Genomic DNA, 21595 nt, shown 5'->3' with positions numbered 1-21595 from the left:
TTTCAAACAAATATCGACTGTAATTATAACCCACCTACTTGGAGTTGAGTTGACTTTTATGCACGAGTCTTACCTTCACTTTCACGTGAACTCCGCTAATTATTGTTTAGCTCGTTATAAGTTGCACCTGTTGACCTTTCCACGCGGTGTGTGCATTTGCTCCTCGACCAATCAGATCCTTCACATGTTGCTCACCTGTCGAGCTTCCCTTGTTCCAATTCTGAAGCTCCTGTCGCGAACGCTTGCCGTACGTTTGGAGGTATTTCTTCTTTAGCTTTGCGCCGTGATCGTTTTTCCAATGGCAAATACACTGCTCACAAAAAGTTGAGGCTACTGCGCTTTTGGGGGAAATTTCCGCATGCACCAATTTCATTTGGCTTTCCCGAAACATTTGAAAGCGCGTGTCCAACTAGTCGACGTTTCAATACGTTTTGCGCAACTGAACGGCAAATTCAAATACATTCCAACTGCAAGGCGTCAACAGTGCATTTGGAGTTCATCCCGAAATTTGTCCTTTTGAGTTTTGACTCCAAAAAGGTCGGGAAGCACAAGTACTCCGCAATGCACAGGAAGATATGAATGATATTCTGCCAAGATGTCATCTTAATTCTTCATTTCTAGAGCGAATTCGATGGTTTTCTTTCTTTCTGGGCCCCAAAAAGTGCGGCATAAATGTCTTGCAAAGCAATTTGAGCTCCATTCAAAGTGTTTCCAAATATTTGGAGGCGCTCTGCTGCCCTCTGGTGGAGTAATAGAATGAGCCCATGTATTTATGACGCTTGTGACAAAAGGAGTCCAAGTACAGTCGTCATCCGTTATAGTGGCGATCACGTTCTGTTTTGTTGCACTTTTTCAAAATCGGTATTATTATTATGATTGTTTTGAAAGACGCAGTAGTGACGTCAGTCCTGCAGTACCGGACAGGGCTGATCCTCTCTCTGCGGGACCTGGCACTCCCCGGCGTCGTCGTCGTCGTCGTCGTCATCATCCTCCTCTTCCTCTTCCTCTTCCTCCTCGGCACAGGAAACCACACACGCCCAACAAACACACGCATCACCTTTCGCCTCGTGTTTTGGGAGTCAACACACAACATGGGCAACGTGCAGGTAGGAAAACCTCGTCTGATGTCAACGAGATCTCATCGGGGGCGTTCAGGGGCTCACTTGGGCGTCGTACTTTTCAACATTGGGGCACTTTTTGTTTTTGTATTTGCATATGAAGGTGTTTATCACGTGTGTTATGCGCCGCAAAGCATTGCAGGTTTTCGCGTCGTTTCCCCTTCAAACGAACAATCGGGCAGCCCCGATGTGCTCATGGTCAATTGAAACAAGTGCTTTGTCTTGCAGTTAGGGGACGTTGTCGACCTCAAATGTGCTCGCCGTCTGCACTTGCACGTCGAAGTGGATTTGTGTTTTAGTTTTTTGCAGCTACAGTTGCATGGGGTCAGTGTGTGCTACCTTATTACAGCGTCACAAGCTATTATGCAACAAACGCGGTTCTGTTTAGTGCTCTTTAAAATGACTTGTTTGCAAAAGATGCACATTTCTTGCAAAGGTGACGCAGAGCAGCAATCATTTGGAATTTGTGAGAAGGGCCAATCAATAACGCTGCATTGAACGGACGGAGAGGAGAGATGGGTGGAGGTGGGCGGGTGCCCCTCGCCCCTCGCCCCTCCCGGCGATGACTCAGCAGCGCCCGAGCTGCACCCACCGGCCTGCAAGCGGCGTCATTTGGGATGAGGGTCGCTCACGAGAGGCAGCAACGCTTTTACTGTTCTGTTGTTGACTTGAAGTTCGGGCGCGGCCCAGTCACAACTTGCTTGAAGTTGAGATGAATAACGACCCCGCCCCCCAAAAAACCTCAACCTTTACTAACATGATCATATTCAGTTTTAAGGGATGCTGTCAAACTGAGAGGCGTGTTTTTTTTTTTTTCTTAAATGTGTATTTATGTATTTATTCTTTGAGCTCGCGCCAACAATGATGCAGTGCCGTTGTCGACATCTGCACAATACAGTTGACCTGGCATACTCCAGGTTTGACATGCGCCCATTTATTGAATTTTTTTATTTATTTATTTTTTTTATCCCAGCTTATCCAATTATGATGGGCGTTTTCGCTGGTCTCTCGACTGTATTCACAATTTCTAGAAACGCATCTCTCTCAGTGTCTTTGTAAATGCGCTCTGTGTTCAGGTCCATGTTAGCTGCTATAAAATCAATGTTTGTCTTTCTTCCCAGCTTCCAATAATGACTCCTGTTTTTGAATGCAATTTCTCCGGTGCCTTTCTCATTTCTAGCCTACAGTCGTCCCATTTGAGGACTTTGATGTCACGGCTGACATAAAGGCTATTCGACAAGCATGCAAAGGTTTAGGTGAGTACGTGTTGGAATGGGGATCATATAAAACATATTTACAAGTGTTTAAAAAAAAAAAAAAAAAAAATAGACATCGCTTTAATGCTCAGTAGTTGTTTGCTTGCGTTGCACTTGTTGTCCACGCTCACCGCAAACTTCAAGCACGGGATCTTGTGCTTCGGTCAAAGGAAAGAAGGGTGCCCCCATCAGCCAGTCAATTTATTGACGTTTTCCAAACGCCTTTTGAGCCGCGTGCTCGCTCGGGTTTTCTTGGGGTACTCCGGCTTCCTCGCGTTAGGTTCATTTGAACGCTCTACGTCGCCCACCGACGAACGCTCGTTTGTCTGCACGTGCTCTACGACCGACCGGCAACCGGTCCGGGGCGGAGCCCGCCCCTCGGCCAGATTCCGCCGGAGGTCTCCTCGGGCGAATGGCGAAAGTGAAAAGCACTCAAGCTTGTCAAAAACAGAACGAGTTTGCGTATTTGTGAATATGTTTGAAAAGCAAACCGATCTTGCGCTTCGCACAAACAAATGTCCGCCTTCCAGGTACGGACGAAGAGGCCATCATTCAAATACTGGCCAATCGCTCGTCGGTCCAACGTCTGGAAATCAAGCGGGCTTACTTCGAGAAGTATGACGACGTGAGTGCCCGCACGCCGTCCTCATCCGGTGCCAACAGCGGCGCGTCGTGCTACGGCTGCTCTCGTGCTCTTCCTGTAGGAGTTAGACGAGGTCCTGAAAAAGGAGTTGACCGGCAGCTTCGAGAAGGCCGCGACGGCCATGTTGGACCCGCCTCGCGTCTACTTCGCCAAGGAGCTGAGGAAGGCCACGAAGGGGGCGGGCACAGACGAAGCCGTCCTGGTGGAGATCCTGTGCGCGGCCACGAATGAGGTCTGTCAAAAATATGCCCCAAGCACTTGTGCGTTGCGCTAAAGTTGCAGAAGTATCCTTTCGGGCTTCTTACGCCGTGACAAATCATTTCTTGCAAGCTCACTGAAGTGGGATCCAAATAACTCGCGGTTGCAAATCACTCAATAGCAGTAGAAAAGTAGCAAAACAGTATTTTTAGACCGACTCGTCATATTTCCAGAGGCTAGCACCGTACTTTTGTTGAAGTCAAATGTCCTTTTTGTTTAAACGTCAAGCTATTTGTTACCTCCAGCAAAGAAAACTTCGACTTCAAAAACCATTTCATGGATTACTTTTTGGGGTTGGGAACAACCAGTTTAATTTTGGTGAACATGCAGAAACGATTTGTCCTATATAAACATTGCAAGGTCTTAATGACGAATTGAGCATACTGTGGGTATGAGAGTGTCTTTTTTTTTTTTTCCCCTCCTAAAATTGGACAAGAATATGAACACATGTTGGAACGAACTTATTTGAAGTGCGAAGGTCATCTCAGGCATTCATGTCACTTAGATGTTGCGTAAATAGCATCTGTCCGAGCGCGATTAAATAAGATTTCTTCCCCAGCGAAAGTGCGAATACGCACGATTCGTCATGCGGCGGAAAGAGCCGTAAATGACTCGTCCTAATTGAAACCGAACGAAGTTAATAAGTGCTAATAAAGCTCCCAAAAGATTACAGGACAGCTGGAATGTTTCTGATGAAGTCTTCTGTCTCGTTTCCCCATCAGGACATCATCGCTTACAAAGAGGCCTACGCCCAGGGTAGGTTCTCTCGATGGATCGACTGTGCAAACGGTCTTCCGATCAGATGATGAACGCCGCTCCAGAATGTCGATTTCAAGGCCAAACGTCGAACTTCTTTACATCTTCACCACGTCTGTGCCTACTTGCGACGACTGACGGAATCAGGAAAAAAAAGCAAAGGATCACAACTAATGGGGGGGGGGGAAGGGAAATATTCACAGTGACGTGTATTTATCATAACTATTGAATGTTTTGGGGGTAATGATGTAATGAGTCGTGTCTTTCGAACTCTTCTATTTACAAATGCCCCCCGGGGATCAAGTATAACTCTGATGTTGCCATTCGTTTTTAGGATAAGTAACTTAATAGTAGGCACTATTTGTTAAGACTCAAGCGTAATGTTGTAGCGCACGGACGGGATCTGGAGGCCGACATCGAGGACGACACGGGCGGAGACGTGAGGAACCTCCTCATCTCACTCCTGCAGGTAGCCGAGCACGTTTTAGTCACCTTCTTCGCCTGCTCGGGGCTTGTGAGGGAGGACGAGCACAGCTTGAGTCACGTCCGCAGAGCCGCGCCTTCCGAACGTGTCCTTTTTAATAACGCGTTGCACATGACGACGCCGATCCCACAGACTTTGGGAGGGGGGGGGGGGATTTGTCAAATCTACAGCTTTGGCTTTTGCGCTTCTCACCAATTGTCCCGATCTTCATCACGAAACCTGTCCGCAGGCGAGCAGAGACGAGGGCTTCGAGGCCGACGACGGCTTAGCCGAAGAGGACGCCGCGGCTTTGTTCGAGGTACGTTTTGGAAACGCGTTAAGAACACTCGGCTTATTTTGAAATCGCGAAGCGATTCCGCTACAGTCGAAGTGTTGCTTTTGCCGAGGGGAATTGCACAGTGCGGAATGATGCTCCCGTCGCCGGCCAATTCGTTAGGTACGCCGACATTGCCAGCGCTCCATCACAAATGATCAATATATGGGTCATCGTTTGTATTTGAATTATCGGCACTTGACAAACGGTCGCTCGAGCCGTCTTCAGAGCCACGTGACGCTGTTGCGATGCACCGGAGGGATCTGTGGGATGAAGTGCCGGGACGAGGCGGCCATTTTGCATTCGCGCAATAGCAAGCCGACGGCGAAATAAATGCTGTTTTTTTTTTTCCCCCCCGAGATGTTGATGAACGTACGAATATGCGAAAGGGTTCAAACTATTGCACGTCTTTGCCGTTATTACAATTCAAGACGAGAGTGTAACGGGTTTAATGGGATGATTTATGCACTTGTACTCTGAGTTTGAAGGGCAACACGTGCCAATAATTTTTATGAAGCTGCCATTCTGCAAGAAGTGGGCCACCCCCATTTGCGCTGTCAGTAAGGACTGCATTTACTGTGAATGCCAAAAATGGACTTTTTGAAAATGGGACTTGAAGCGTGGCTGTTTTAGCGTGGGAGACGCGTATCCATAGTTAAATCAGTAAATGTATGAAACATCCCTCGATACGGTGCAGAGCAGTTCTGCACCCTACAGTCCAAATAATACTTCATTCGAATAAATGCATATGCCGGCTCTTGCGTCTTTGTCAATGGTAATAATAAGTAGTAATATTGTATGTTCCGGCACCAGATTCCAGACAAATGTTGTCGCGATGTACTAAAAATGTTCAAATAGAAACTTGAAGTTTGAGAACACAAACGGCAAAAAAGCAAAGAAAAGCGAGCTAATATTTGTCAAAATGCAGTGGAAAAATCATTACAAAGCCAAGGACAGCAGCCCTACTTTATTTATACTACTAATGGATAAATAAATGTTTTTAGCATCTGAAAGCTAGCACGTTAGTTTGTCAGCCTACACACTACTTGTAGCTGCGCCGCTCACTAAGGGTCTGATTTACTTACGGTTTACTTGCGTGCAAAAACGGGCGCAAACTCGATTGCTCAAACAAACGCATGGAAGCTGATCTGCTAACCGGGCGCACCCGAAATTGTGTCTGCCAAATGCGCAAAATGGTCGCAATTCGATTTGTGTGTTTTAGGAAGAGTTTAAGCAAATAGATTACTTTAGCACAGGAGGAACTGCAGCGGCTGATTGTATGTCGCTAAATGCATACATATTGTTGTCGGCCTCTTTCCAGTTGTGCAGTCCCAATTTTTGAACTCTATTTTACGAAGGACGGGCAGACGCATGCGGTTGCCACTCACTCGGAGCATGTTCAAACAAACAAAACATGACTTTTATACGGTTTCCGGTTACCTCAAAATGATCAGAGCGATACATTCCTTAGTTGGCCTCTACCACTCACACTTCCGATTCCATCACTTCATTTTGTGCTTGCGCTCCCCCGAAATGTTCATGGTGAAAACCATCAGTTACCTCAAGCGCAAAACCTTTTTCCCCAATATGGCGGTCTCCCACCACTTTTGCACCTGTTGCCAGCAACGTGTGCACGCTGGCAGAATTTAGCGCCCGCTATTTGGATCGGAAGAAAAGACGGCAATCTTCGTAGATCATGTGCAACGCGCCCACTGCTTGGGATCTCCGCAAATGTGGGATCTCGGGGCCCGATTGTACCTGCTCTCACTCCCGCTGCCCCCAAATGAACCCAAAAGTGCTGCTTTGCTCGAACCCCGAGCGCTACGGGCCAAAGTCTCTTAATGAGCTCCAGACTTCCTGCTGTCGTCTGTTTGTAACCACCAGGCAGGAGAAGGCACGTTTGGCACGGACGAGTCCACCTTCAGCTACATCCTCACACACAGGAACTACGTGCAGCTTCAGGCCACTTTTAAGGCTTACGAGGCAGTAAGAAGTGCACAAACGCGCGTTCCGGACCGGGATCTGACTTGATCTTAATACCGATTCAGTCGAGTCTCACATTTTTGTCTTTCGATTCAAGCTATCGGGGACGGACATTTTGGACACGATTGACTCTGAGGCCACAGGAACTCTGAAGGACTGTTATGTCACCCTAGGTATGCAAGTGCTAAAGCTGCGGTGAATATTACTGCAAGTCATTTTCAGGCACAATCGCATTTTCAAAGCTTAGCATGTTGTGTCTGTTAATTATACGACGACGGTGATACCGATGTCTCCTTATCCAGTTCGGTGTGCCAAGAACCCTCAGCTGTACTTCGCCCGGCGCCTGAATGCCGCTATGAAGGGACTCGGCACCGATGAGGACACCCTCATCCGCGTGATCGTGGGTCGCTCGGAGGTGCGTCTACAGCATTGCGTCGACGTCGTACTGCGATTGCAATACGAGTGTGTTTAGGATGCAGGTTTGCAGCGTCGCTTTATTAACACGACTGAATAATCCCAAGGAGCCAGTGTGCTCGGCATCAGCAGCAGTCGTGTTGTTGAAAAGCCAGTATAATTTATCAGTCGAAACAGCGGAGCCTCAAAGGTTGAATTATTCCGCGAGGCTGGTGGAAATCCCAATTGGCATTTACATCCCTTGGAAAATGGATCTGTTCCAGAATGTAACATCTGGCCATCATCCTCCAAAAAATCTTCGGAGGTCGCGTGTACAAATTGCGGTCGTGCGGCTCGCCGCTTTGCTTACGATGCTGACGACGCCTTTGTCCACCAGATTGACCTTGAGACGGTGAAGGACGTGTACCTGGAAAAGTACGACGTCACCTTAAAAGAGGCCCTGGATGCCGAGTGTGCCGGAGACTTCAAGCGTCTCCTCCTGGAGATGTTGCACTGAAAGACTTTTCGTCTTCTTTCTGGCCTTATTTAACCATGTCATGCACCCGCCTCCCTCTTTCACTCCCGCGCACTTGCCATCGCCATCGTCCGCGCTTTCACATTTCACTCTCGTGTGTCTTCGCAGCACGGACCAAAAAAGACGCAATCTGCCATTTAATGGGTCTCGGACATTATCGCGTTCAGTGGGAAGTTTCGTACTGCCGTCATTCTATATACATGCGTTAAGTAGCTTTTGGCAACTTGAATAAATGTGTACACGAACCATACATGTACTAGTAAGTACCGAAGTACAGGCAATACATCTGCCATCCAGCATATGCGTCAGCTCCGTCTGTCTCGCCATCTGTGTGAAAGCCGTTTTATTTTTGCTGCAGTCCAACTGGATTGCGACTTGCCTCAAAGATGTCTTTCATCGGTCAGCGAACGATTTACGGCTGCGACGCGCGACACGTACGCCGAACGATCACGTCCCGTATCTGGCCGCTTTGAATCCCGGACGACGGTAACTTCGCCCGAACTGTCAAACGGTGCACAGTGTGTCGTTGAGGACGCCTGGCATTCTGTCTTGAAAGTCTTTTGAATCGCAGTTAACAAATTTCCTCGTTTCACTATATTGGACGATAACAATTTTCACACAGTTGCTGGCCTTCACGTCGAATGCCGCACAACCGAGGAGAAGTTGTGCTGCAACAACTCTGAGCGAGACGTGAACGTCTACGGTTGCAATTGTATCTTATTTAAGTCTAAAATGATTGCGGCTGCTCTAACGGACCGTTGCATTGGCGCACATTTAAAATATATATAAAGTATGTTGGTGTATTCTGCTGCAGCAGAATGTGGAATATATGAACGAAATAAAAACTAACAACTAAATATGAAGTTGTTTTCTTTACACCCTAGAGTATTGACACTGTTGAAATGGATTACGCGTTTCCTTTTATGAGAGAGCAGAAATTCTCGCATTTAAAACCCAAACTGCAGGGTTGGAAAGTCAAAAGGAATAAATGTCTGCCTCTCACTTTGAACGCAATCTTGGTGGCGGTCCGTCATCTCATTCCAGCTATGACACCGCCATCAATTAGATGTCGGTGCTTTTGGAATTAAAAATGGCAACAATCAGAATGGCGACCAGATGGACGAGTTGCACATGGACTTCTTGACTTGGTGTTTACAGCGCGTCCGCTCTACTTTATAATGCAATGTTCCTTTTGTTATTTACACAGAACAGTGTGGAGTGCATACATTTGTATTCATTCCTTTAGCTTTAAAATAACATTAAAAAAAACGTGCTGAGCAAAAGACTGCAAGGGTTTGGTTTTTAAAAGCTGCGATGGTGTGAAAAATATTGGACCCATTCTCAAATTCTGATCACTTTTGCAGTTTCCCCACTTTGTCTACGTTCATCAAACTAATGTGAATATCAAAGGTAACCCAAGTAAACGCAAAATGCAGTTTTGAAATGATTTTATTTAATAAACAACAACAAAACGATTCAAAGTTACCTGCGGGCCCTGTGTGCAAAAGTAATTACTCCCTTGTTAAATCATGACTCAAATGTGGCTAATCGCATGTTTTGGTTCATTTTCTCTGAGCGCACCCAATCCTGATTACATCCAGACCTGTTCAGTCAAGAAACCACAATGAAGTCGGCCAGAAGATCTAAAAAAAAACTGTTAACAAAATGCCACGATCTGCAAGGGCTACAAAGCCGTCTCCAAAGCTTTAGGACTCCGGCGAGCCACGGTGAGAGACATTACGCACGAATGAAACATGCAACGGCGGCCGACGGAAATTAACCCAAGAGCACAGCGAGGACTTATCCAGGAGAGGTCACAAAGGAACCCGGGACATCAACCTATCGAGGACTGCAGGCCTCCCTTGCCTCAGTGTTAATGATTCGACTGTAACGACGAAACCGGGCAAAATTGGCATCATGGCAGAGTTCTCGCACGGAAACCACTGTTGACCAAAAAGAATATAAAGGCCATTCTTACTTTTGCACGCCCTCACCCAAAAAAAACAACAACAACAAAAAAAAAAATCTCAAGACTTTTGGGACAATATTCTATGGACTGAAGAGACGAGCATTTGCCACTCGTTGCCAGTTCTAGAAAACGCTTGATTTCAGTTGTTGCTGCTGAGGGTGGCCCGACCAGTTCTTAGGTTTAGGGGTCCCGTTACTTTGTCATACAATTAAATGGTCAGCCATCGTTGTCCAGGAGTGATTGACTCCACCTCGGCTGACTCTTTGGATGCATCAACTGTTTGGAAAAAGCTTTATTCTGACCCGAACATTCCGTTAAAACAACTTGAATTCAAAAGTTGAGGGGCCAATTAGCTGGCCAGCGCTATTCTTATCCCTGTGGCTCTATTCAAATGTGGATTTATTGAATAATTCATAGCACGGACACACACACGCACGCACCGACCGACCTGGGGGTCTTTGCCAACATCGACCGCACCGCTGGTTTTCATAAGCCTGAGAACGTTCGATTTTGAATTTTGTGCCAAAGCGATTTTTTTTTTTTTTTTGCGGAGCTTGTCGGAGGGCCACCGGGCTTTGAGAAATATCATTTTGGCAACTAAATTCTTGTCTCATTGGAACCACCTGGAATGTTCTCCCAAGAGTTGTGGTGGAAAACGGGTACAACAAATGGATTTATAGGATTTCCCTCCCTATCAAATATAAACCTAATACATCTTTGCTGTGATAAACGACGGGTACAACTTAACATGGCCTAAGACGCTGCCTCCCCGTGACATTTGCATTTCGACGGGACCGTTGCGGAACACACGATTCTCAGCCATTAAGCGAGGCATGCAGTAGAGAAGAAAATGTTAACACGTGAGAAAATGTGACATGTGACATGTAACATGAAACGCATGTTCACGGCACGTGTATGTGACGGCAGGAAATGTGGCCAGAACATTGGAAAGGTTCTCTGGCTAGATTACTTCAATACAAGACAATAAATCCGCCTTCCTGTTACACAACGCTACAGCATGATTTCTTAGAACGGTTCTTGAAACATGCTAAAGTGACAACGTAATAGCGGCTAACAGTCGACCGACTGAGTAGAAACAGAGAGTGGAGTGGTGGGAACCAAAGGGCTTCATCACAATGTTTTTCGAATTGTGTTTGCTTAACGTGAGCGAAATATCAAAGTTTTCTGTTTCCTTGAGCGGTTAGCACATGTGCCTCACAGTTCTGGGGACCGGGGTTCAAATCCCGGCCCCGCCTGTGTGGAGTTTGCATGTTCTCCCCGTGCCTGCGTGGCTTTTCTCCTCCCACATCCCCAAAACATGCGCGGTAGGTTGATTGAAGACTCTAAATTGCCCGTAGGTGTGAACGGTTGTTTGTTTCTCTGTGCCCTGCGATTGGCTGGCGACCAGTTCAGGATGTACCCCGCCTCCTGCCCAAAGATAGCTGGGATCGGCACCGGCACGCCCGCGACCCGCGTGAGGAGAAGCGGTAAAAGAAAATGGATGTTTCCTTCCATTTTAGATTCAATCCTTTTGGGTGCCTTTGCACGTGATAGCAATGTGTGTGTGTGTGTGTGTGTGTGTTGTTTTGGCAAATCTTTTTCTGACAGAATAAGTGAGGAAGCAATCTTCTTTAAAGAGTTAACTAGTGGCTAGAGAACAAGGAAGTAACACTTCCTGTGGCTTGGCTAATACGTTACATGTGGGAGCTTGGCACACCTCTGTACTGTACTGAAACATTTTTTTTTTTTGTCCACCCGGGACCCAAAATTGAGTCTAAATTCAATTGGACCCACCAGGTGAGAATCACTCATCTAATGGCAGGCAGCACGGTGAGCTCGTGGCTGGACGTCCAACTCGGGGTTTTCACCGGGTCCTTCGGCTTCCTCCCAAATCTCCAAAACTCGATTCTTAAGTCGATTACAGTGTTTAGAGTGCCCAAAGGTGTGAATGCGAGTATGCGTCCTGCCATTGACTAGCGGCCGTAGTCCAGAATTTGGCCCGCCTCTCGCCTAAAGGACAGGCTCCAGATCACCCGTGACCCTAATCGGGACAAGCCTGTATTCGAAATGGACAGACGGATCCTAATGCGGACAGTTTATCATCGATCCGATCAATTCTATTTGTCTACCTGTGTGCACCTGGGCATGAACATACAGTGTAAAGCAAAAAAGTACAACGCTTATCTATTCATTGCCTGCATTCTGGTGTCACTATCAAATGATTCATAAACGGTTCCATACATGAACTTCGGAGGCACAAGTTGTGTTTTTGTGTTCCGTTTCATTGTAGGAGCGTAGTGTGGGACAATTTGAGAGCCCTGATCTAAACCCCCCCCCCCCTCCTTAAACACTTTCATCGTCGTCATTCATTGGTGACATCACAAATGTCCTTCTGGATAAATGAACAAAAATCCCATTGAAACAGTCTAGAGTTGAAGCTGGTATAGCCGCAAAGGAAAGGCAGAACAAAAATGGAATTGATAATGAAATTTGTCAGATCTTCTCGTGACTTGAAAGAGGGTAGAAGGTCTGATGTTACGCCGCCACCCAGAGAAGTGACACTCCGCTTCCTGCGTGGTGGCTGACCCGGTTGACTCGTCCTCGCACGCAGTCCAGCGTGAAGAACACCGTGGTTCCATTCTGCACCTGGAAGCACGCCCGCAGGCTTACACCGGCCCACCGGCTACCATCGGGCATCTGTCCGCCCACCTGCCGGGCCAGCGGGACGGGTCGCGCGCCCCCCGCCTCCCAGCCCGCCCCAGGGGTCTGTGGGTCGTTTAGTCTGAGCAGAGTCACCTTGACCAGGCTGCAGGAGTGAATCAGTTTAAGGTCCAGAGCTACACTGGCAGCGCCGCTCTCTCTGAAGACAAAATCTCGGCTGGAATTTGCGGAGCCCTTCCCGGCCAGCCCCATTTGGGACACCTGGGTACCGGTCCGGCTGAAGAACAGAGGCTTGTTTCGGACGGCTCCCGAAGGAAGACCGCTTTGAGCCACAGAGGCATACATGGAGGAGGAGATCGCAGCAGGAACCCAAACCAAGCTGAGGCCGCTAATGCCGGTGTCATCGCTGAAGAAACGGACGTTGCACTGGGCAGGAGACAGAACCTCAAAGGCCAGTGTGTCTCCAGGACCGACTTCCGTCGCTCCAGAGAGAGAAATGGATGTGTCGCGATAGTGGACGCCCGGTTTGAAGGACCGGCACAGCTCCGCAGCCGTACCGTTACGATTGAGGTATGCCAACACCTGGAAGCCCTCACTCACACACGCCTGGCCCATGGAGTACAACGCCTGCTGAAATACGAAGCGCACGCTGCCGCCTTCGGCAAAACGTATCCCACGGCCGTCGTGGGTCGGCACAACCACGTAAGCGTCCGAAGTGGAGGTGATACGAAAGCTAGGGCGATGGTTTGTGTGGTAGTGGGCGGACAGCGCGGCCTGTGCCGTCACGGCGACGGCTCCGGTGTCGTGGGAGAGCCACAAGAGGCTCAGAGAAGCAGCCGAGGGCTCGTGAAGCCGCAGACCGTCGCTCTGGTTGCACTGGTGGTTAGCACTCCACAGGGAAGTGGAGATCACGTGACCCGGGGCGACCTCCGCCACCCCGCTGAGGCTGACGCCCTGGAGCGACCTCGCTTCCCGTTGCTCGATCCTGACGCCGCTAAGGTCGCGACTTTCAGAGCCGTCGGGGACGCTCATACGCAAACACGCCTGAACAAAGCTGCGGCAGTCGTGGTCGACCGAGAGGCTCTCGTCCAGCCACAGCAGACCGTGGTTCTTCAGCCGCAGGCGTCCGTCCTCGGCCGCCGCCGGGCCCGCGTCGCCTGCTGCCCGGATGTGAAGGTTCATGCCTGGCGAGGCCAGATTCACAGTGTGGCCTTTGGCGCCGGGTTGGCTCACATCTCCAGTCCAGGACAGAGAGAGGACATTGTCGCCAGTAGAAGGGCCGGAGCAGACGGTGTCCGTTGTGAATGTACACGGCGATGTCGCTGGTTGTCCTTCACACTCGGCACAGGCCTGACACTCATCCATGTCCAAGTTGTAGAAGTAGTCGTGGCCGCACATGCCGCTTCTGGCCTCTCGCGCTGTCATTCCCTGACATCTAAATCCACCTGGGAATAACGTGGAAGACAAGGAACACCGTTCAAAACATTTATGGATAAGCTGATGTGAAAGTCCTGCCTCAATAGGAAAAGATTGTGAACATTTCAAAACGTGCATGATGGTAGGCGGGCGTTCTAGATATCTGCCAGAACCACACGCTGGCAAAAAAAAGAAATCAATTGCCGTTACGTGAGCTGACATTTCGTTGGTTGTATCCGGGCAATCTAATTCAAAAAAAAAAAGAAATGCAGCAGAAACTCTCCCTTTGTGACCGTCCAATATTTATTTACAGATGTGGCAAAAATATTGACACAGAACTACCAATACTTAAACAAAGTAAAAATCCCTCTCCCTTATTTAAAAGTAAAAAAAAAAAAAGAAAGATTCATTTGTACTGACAGTGCTATACAGCACTTATTTCGGTAACTTGGCCTGACAAAAAAAAAAAAAAAAAAAAAATCTGCACACAAAATATTTATTTGTCTTTTATTAACTTCCGTACTGTTCCTACTCAAAAGAAAGGGGAGGCTGGCGTTGTTTCAGACTTCTATGTTATCAAAACAGCGCGTTCCATAGCTTTCGTTAGCTATCGTTCCGTAACTGACTCACAAAAAAGATGAATTAGCCAATCATAACAGAAAAAAAATACACCTAACCTGTATGTGTCTTTTTGTTTGTTTTTTTGCCGGAAGCCCGTTGTTTTGAGGCGAGCACAAGACGCAACCCATTTCCATTTGGCACGAATCATTCCCGGAGCGAACGACGTCAAACGATTTTCTGAAATAAGGCCACGGGCAGGGAATATCTCGCTTCTCCAATTCTGCGACATCATCGTCGTTTATGCCGTTTATTTAATTTATTTTTTTGTTCTCGTTCTGCCGAATGAGTCCGAAGGTCTCAATCGATCGGTCGATCAAATCACAACCACGGTTGCCTCGGCCTCGTTTTTACGTCTTTTCTCTGTTGTGTCGTCATCCGCGGCGGGTGAAAAAACTCATTCCCTGTCAACCAAATATATCTGATATGGCAATATTTCTCGACATTACATATTCTATAAATGGTGCCTTCTGCGTGTCGGTCATTTGTCAGCGTTACCTGGTGTGTTGACGCATTTATGTTGATCTTCGCAAAGGTCCGCGAGCTCAAGGCATTCATCTCTGTCCTGGAACAACCAATGGAAACTTAGCCGTGCGCCGTTGAACCCAAAGGAACAAAACGTGTTTCTTTTCTTTCTGTTCGGAGCCATTGAACAGTTTGCGGGCCGCCCTGCAAACCGCTTCGCTCTCACCTGACAGATTCTGTCCGCGTGGACGGAACACTGCGCGAGCAGGAAGAAGCCGGCAGGACAGACGGTACACTTGTCACAGCGGGGATGAGCGCCGGCGAAATCGCAGTATTCCTCAGGGCCGCAGCTCCCACAGGCCACGAGGGAACGGCCCACCTGGTGGGCCATCGAACGAACACATCGGTCCAAATTTGCAACTCGCTACGACGACACGGCAAAAACCTGCCAAGGATATTGGTCTTATTTCTCGTCAAAACGAATGCGTTTACACAGAAGAGGAGACTTAGACTAGAATAAGACGAAGACTTCTTCAAAAATAAATGTAAGAAGAAAACGTTGACCTCCACGACACTGGCTTCCATGTCCACCTTGTGCTGAACGCGACGGGGTCCGCTCGGCTCGCTCAGGACCGTCTGCCTGTGACCGTCCAGCTCCTCCTGGAGGTTCTGCATAGACATTTGCTTGATTGTGTCCAACAGTATGTTGTACTGTGCCTTGACCTACAACACATAAAGAACAAATCTAGCAAACACAAGTGACGTCCTTCCGGCGTGTATCACAACATGCTCGATTGAACTTCTGACTTGCTCCACGTAGTCCTGCATGTTCTTCTGTTGCATCAGTATTTCTTTCTGTTGGTGGACCAGCTCCGCCTGTTGTTCGCTGAGGAGTCGATGCATCACTTTGACCTCTTCCTGCTGACCCTTGAAGGCCTCGACAAGCTTGTCTTGGTCCTCGGACAGCTGCAGCTGCAGGACGACGGCGTCGTCGGAAGGAACAACGTTGCTCCCTGCGGCGAGAGGGGGAAGGGTCCCCGTCGAGGGTTTTCCCGGCGATGTGGTCAGACGATACACTCACCAGCCGCAACTGATCGGTCTGTACGCTACTCAATCGGTCTTTGATGGCAAACAAGTTCATACAAATTCATGACACAGAAAGGCATCAAACATCGCTGTGACCACAACGTTGTTTAGTGGGGCTTTTCAAAGTGTAAGTGAGCGTGAGAGGAATTAAATCGTGATCAGTTTTGCATCTAAGCGGTGAAAAAAAACGTTTCTTTTACAAGCCCAATTCCAATGAAGTTGGGACGTTGTGTTAAACAGAAATGACAACAGAATACAACTGGGACAAGATCTGCGGTGGACCACTTCCCCGGAGTCGTCGTTCTGGAGGATTCCGCTGCGACCGAGCGGGCCGGGTCCAGAGGCAGAACCGACCACTTTCTTTTGTGATGAAGGGCTTTTACAAATAAACCTGACGTGACTATTTCCGCAATTTGCACCTCACGTTTGAAAACTGCTGAACTAGACAACACAAAATACTGAAATAGACAACGGTGGTTGCCTTACAAGACGTTTCACCTCTCATCGGAGCGGGCTTCGTCATTTCATCCACATCGGCGAGATTGGACATCTTTAGCCTGAGTGTTGGGATGAAAAGCCAACTATTTATCCCCCAACCGCAAAGGGCGTCACTCTTTTTGGGAGGCAAAACAACAGTCGTTACGATGAAAGGCCTCTGCCCGCCCTCGTTAATATCCCATTCGGTTGTAAAAGGTCAAAAGCGGCCGTGGTTATTTGTTCGAGGCCTAATTATTGAGTGTTTTGGGAAGGGGTGAAAGGACGGCATTGTACGCGCGAGGTAGACGGTGTGGTTTCGAGATGGTTTCTCAACCTTCACGTGGACGGCCTCTCTTTCACTCCATCTGTCCTCTCTCTCTCTCTCTCTCCATAAAGTGAACATTTTGTCTCCTCAAAGGAGTGGCGTTTCTCTTGGAAGAAGTCTTGACCTAAAGCGTTCACCCGGCCGTATTGTGACATGCGGCTACTCAGTGCTTCCTTGGCCGCTTTCCAGTATTAGTAGCGCATGACTCACTGAAACCAGATTGTTTTTCTGGGTATGGAGTGTCCGGCCTTTGTCTCAGGGAGTTACCGGGTTTGAGGTGTACTGGAATGTTGTGTGTTGGAATGTTGAATCCTTCTGAGTTTCTGGGAGACCTGAAACATACTCTTTCAATCGTTTCTTAACCCTCCACCTTGCTCACGAGAGCTCCCTTTGAAATTCATCCCAAAACAAAAGAGCCCCATTCTGACAGGTTTCCATCAGTTCCCACTCCAATTGACCATGAACCAATTTAGCAAAGAAAGTATGGAACAAACCTACTTTTCTCGGAACGGTCTAGTCTCCAATTGAATTATTAATCCATCTGTGTCTTTTTTGAACGGACGCTCTCCCTGTACAAAGGTCACAATCCTCAGTTATTTACCACGAATTCCATTGTTAAATGATGACACTTTCAGTCAAACGTCGACATTCTCGTCTTTGCGTTTTTTGTTGTGGCCTTATACGATGAAGCGTGTGGTGTCTCGATCATTTGGATACAAACCTGATTTCGTGTCACACGTCAACTGTATCAGCGCGCCGCCTTCTGCCCGCTCCTCCGTAAATTGCGTCGCTCCGTCTCTTACGTGCAGCGGCGAAGAGGTCCGTCTCCCGTCTTCTCCCTTGTGCGTATTGCAGCCGACGCAAGGCTTTGGTTTCTGGCGCGTGCGGAGATCCAGGTTACACTCGTTCCCTTCGCATTGTCGTGACGCTGTCGCTCGACGAGCGGTCGGGCAGGTTCCGCCCGCGCAGCCGGGATGAAACACCTCAGCCGGGACGGTTCTCGGGTCGGTCCTTCTCGTAGCGTCGGTGCCGGTCGGTCGCGCGAAGCCTCCGTGTGGACGGTGGACGTCGGCGTCGGTTTGGTGAAGACCGTAACGGGCGTCCTGCCGGCGGTAACCGGGGTAAGCTCGACCTCGGCCGGATTGCGTCGAGAGGCGAAGCTGCCCTCCGGAGGCCGGCGCGCGAGCGTCCGTCGGGCCTCGTGCCGCGCTCCGCCCCCGGCGAGGGAGGCACCGAGGCGCCCGGCACATTTCGGAAGCGCCTTCACTTCTGCTCGGTAAAAAAGTGAGACCGAGTAAAAACATAGCGGCGATACGTGCCATGTTGAGGTGCCGAAAGGAAGACCGTGCGAAAGGTTATCTCGGTCTTCTGCGTTAATCCTTCAGGTGACTTTTATCGTGGCTCGGTAACGGCGAGTGATCTGGAGCTCCGCTGCACTCGGTGCTCTCTGCCCCCTTTTGCTCCTTCTGGAGAAAGCCGCACGCATGGCCCGCATGTGGAGCTCACTGCTCCTAATTGGCAACAGCTTTTGCTTCCAGTCTTAAATTAACCCGTAGCTTTCCCGGACATGCCGCGCTGCCAAGGCGCACCGCAAAACATACTGTACGCTTGGGGCCGTTCTGCTTCAGATTACAGAAAACACTCAGAGACGCCTTTTGCGCTTCGTGCAGAGATGTGCATTGAATGTCCGAGAGAGGAAATATCGCTCTGTTTAAGAAGCTCGGATTGGTTTTTAATCTTAAAACATCCCGTGGTGAAACCACCTTTTAAATACCTCTCTGGTGAACTCTACATTTTATTCCAGAAGATTGCTGTAAACGCAATTCATTTCCCATATACCTCCCACAAAACACTCCTGAATGCTTGTCCTGCACTCTTCGTGGAAAAGAGCAGAAGAAGGGTCACACCATTTGTTTCCTTAACCTACACTTCTCAGTAAAAAAAAAAAAAAAAAGGAATCAATCTTTTTGGTCATGTTGAAAACTTCTCTTCTCTTCTCTTCTGTCACTCTTATTCTCTCTCTCTCTCTCTCTCTTTCGCTTAGCGACAGTTAAATTTTCGGTCCCATCAGCAACATTTCCTAGCAGCCAGTGCAGAGTTCACGAGAAAACAGCGAGAAGCTTGCAACTGCACCAAAGGCAAAACATGTTGATTTGACTGCGTGCAGGAAACACTTAGGGACTCCTTTCATGCATCCAAGTCTCAATAAAAGCCTCGTCAATCGTAGGCTCTCGGCTCTTTGGCGTCCGTCTGTTGTCGGTTCACGTGTGAGACCGCAGAGCGGGAGAGCGGCGGCAATCGACTTAATGAGCGCACGGGATTTATAAGCAACGCGCTTTGATTAGCCGATGCTCGGGGCGAGCACGCCGCACATGCCGAGTAGCCGAACGATTCAAAGGAAAAACATCGGCTTGATTTGAATGCGAGCGTGGTCGGTGGATGCCGCTGCATGTGAGCAGGCAGGTGACGAATGAAAGAAAACACAGCTAGGATTCCTCTGACTGATGTAAATATGCTGCTTTCATATGGATCTCATCAGACCATCTTCTAGTTTAATGGGCCACGTGTTTATAGTGTATGTAAACACAGCGAGCCCTGAGAAGGTAGGGAACGTTTTCAAGGCCGTACGTGACTGAGTCGTATTCAGGGAACGATGCGATTTTTAGCACAACGCGGCACAAACGATTCAGAAATGTGTGTTTGGCAGATTCGTTCACTGTTTTAACAAAGCTTCTCCTCAGCCAGTTTCTTATGCCGTTGGAGAGTCTTTGTTTTTGTTTTTCCCCCTTTGAAACAAAGCCCTATTTGTAAGGAACGCGCGTTTGTGGCATAAGCAGCACGACAGAACGTGTACGTGTGCTAACTTGCAACCATTACAGCAACTCATCCCAATCTTTACTGCCTATGCCCAAAAATGTGTTGCGTTGTTGATACGTAAAGACTTTCTGTTAAGAATGTGGAGGAGACGGGCAGAACGCTTGCTGCACCGATCGAGTAACACCTTTGGGTGAAAGCCGCGTGATCCCGTGGGCCGGCATCGGCGACACTCGCAGGATGGCCAAAGTTCATGATTCGATGAAGAATAACACTTCGATCGTCAAGTCCACCCAAAAAAAAAAAAAAAGCTGAATACATCTAAATGCAGGATACGTTTCCTTGGGTGAATCTGTGGCCGCGATTGTGCTCTTCCCGCAAATGCGTGTTTTAAAAGCAAAATAAACAGAAATTCCACTATTGTGAAATATATTGGCAAGACATGTTACAATAAAGTCACGAATTTGACACATTACTTTGTTTTGTAAGTCATAAGCATCAATAGCGGAACGTTAGAATCTCTCGCGTCCTTTCACTGTCTGTGAGTTGTTATGACCTCATGGGATACCAACGATAAATAAATCTGAAAAAGCTTCAAAAAAAGAAAAAAAAAAAGGAGGGGGGGTATCACAGTTTGTATCATTAACAGCTGTGCACCCTGCAGGATTGTCAGCAGGCTCCACATGTGTGGAGCATGTTGAAAGCTTTATTCTTTCCACTTGTCTTATTGGTGCCACCACTAAACTGTGTTTTGAGCTTTTTGAATGGAGAAACATCACATTTGCAGCTCACATGCACTCTTACACTTGCGCAAATGCAGAAACCCGCTCCTCTTAATGCAAAATGGAACGGAGCTCATGGCCGTCCCCCTTTTAACCGTTTTATGAGCGTCCGAATTAGTTGTGTGAAAACGCACATTTAAATATCTCGCTGTTGTTGGGCCACAGTTCTCATCAATATGCAAGTGTGGGTCATTTAATCGAAAGAGAAAACACAAGGCAGCGTGATATGAATTCATTTGAGTTCCATTCCGTCTCAAAATCCGACCACGTAAGATGAAGAAGGTCGCAAGAGGCCATCGGGGCAAACGGCTTGGAGCGTAGCTCGCCAAACTGGGAACGGGCCGGTTCCCCTTTTGAGATGGAAAAACTCCAGGTTGACACACTGATGTGAGGTCACCAGCATCTGGATTTGACCACGGGCCCCGGCCACACATTCCGTCCGAAGCGTTTTCGCCCCTTATTGTATAAGAGCGACTCGCCAAGACAAACGTCTGACTGAGGCAGTCGCAGCCCGAGGTTCGATTCAGTATCGTGCGCGTAAGCCCGACGGGAGCGCTCCAAAGTTTGGGATCAGTCCTCATCACGACATCGCACAGAAACGCCACGAGATTGCCGAGCGGAAGACCATCGGCGGCGTCGTCGTAGAGGCTCTGAAACGCGTGAGGGGGGTTTGGCGGTGGCCACGCACCCCGACACGACTTTCCAGTCCACTCCAACAACCGCCACTGGGCAGCGGGGCCCAGCCAGGGCGGATTTAAGCCACTCACAGGCAGCTGCAAAACCAACCCGGGTTCTACCTTTGGCCACGGTACGGCGCTGCATCCCGGTTCAAGTCGTCCGTTTTACAGTATACCAAAAAGAAAATCAAGCGGCACACAAAAATGCGCCACTGTACTCGCGTTCCACTTCTCTTCGTAGTTTTCTCTACATTCCAATCGACACGATGCATTTATGCGAATAAAATGACTGAGGTCAAAGTTTTTCAAGAATTAACATTGTCTTGCAGTCAGTTATTTATTACAAAAAGACTGTACACGAATTTCAATGAACACATCCTATGTACAAAATGAGAGAAGACAAATATTCAGTTCTCATGAACACGAAAGTTGCCACTTTTCCCCCCCCCATCATACGAAAGACACATACGAATAAATACAATTACAAATCGGCATCTCGACCTGATGATGATGTTAGATGATCAACATTACAAAGTTCTGCACATTAGTGGTTGTCCCATGATTTC

General features: G+C 48.3%; 2 protein-coding genes across 3 annotated transcripts; one reads left to right on the top strand and one right to left on the bottom strand.

Annotated features, from left to right (window-relative positions):
• The first annotated feature begins 927 nt into the window (after positions 1-927).
• Positions 928-9055, top strand: LOC133411429 (annexin A13-like). 2 transcript variants are annotated; one of them, XM_061693807.1, is made up of 11 exons: positions 931-1106; positions 2299-2374; positions 2905-2999; positions 3079-3249; positions 3998-4031; positions 4421-4500; positions 4745-4813; positions 6713-6814; positions 6909-6984; positions 7114-7226; positions 7602-9049. In XM_061693807.1, exons 1-11 carry the CDS (start codon positions 1092-1094, stop codon positions 7719-7721), a joined length of 951 nt encoding a protein of 316 aa, XP_061549791.1. In that variant the 5' UTR covers positions 931-1091; the 3' UTR covers positions 7722-9049. The 2 variants fall into 2 exon arrangements, with proteins under 2 accessions (XP_061549792.1, XP_061549791.1); XM_061693808.1 differs by lacking the exon at positions 6713-6814 and having other exon boundaries at positions 928-1106; positions 7602-9055.
• A 117-nt stretch (positions 9056-9172) lies between these two features.
• Positions 9173-18256, bottom strand: si:ch211-252f13.5 (uncharacterized). The gene is made up of 6 exons (XM_061693806.1): positions 17478-18256; positions 15676-15881; positions 15433-15591; positions 15095-15247; positions 14902-14968; positions 9173-13814 (listed from the first exon to the last, which is right to left on the bottom strand). Exons 1-6 carry the CDS (start codon positions 18076-18078, stop codon positions 12244-12246), a joined length of 2757 nt encoding a protein of 918 aa, XP_061549790.1. The 5' UTR covers positions 18079-18256; the 3' UTR covers positions 9173-12243.
• Positions 18257-21595: the final 3339 nt, after the last annotated feature.

The sequence above is a fragment of the Phycodurus eques genome, chromosome 13, assembly GCF_024500275.1.
Source record: "Phycodurus eques isolate BA_2022a chromosome 13, UOR_Pequ_1.1, whole genome shotgun sequence".
In the NCBI taxonomy this organism is placed as follows: Eukaryota; Metazoa; Chordata; class Actinopteri; order Syngnathiformes; family Syngnathidae; genus Phycodurus; species Phycodurus eques.
Note: the sequence above shows the minus strand (reverse complement) of the source record. Positions and strands in the feature narration are given on the sequence as shown.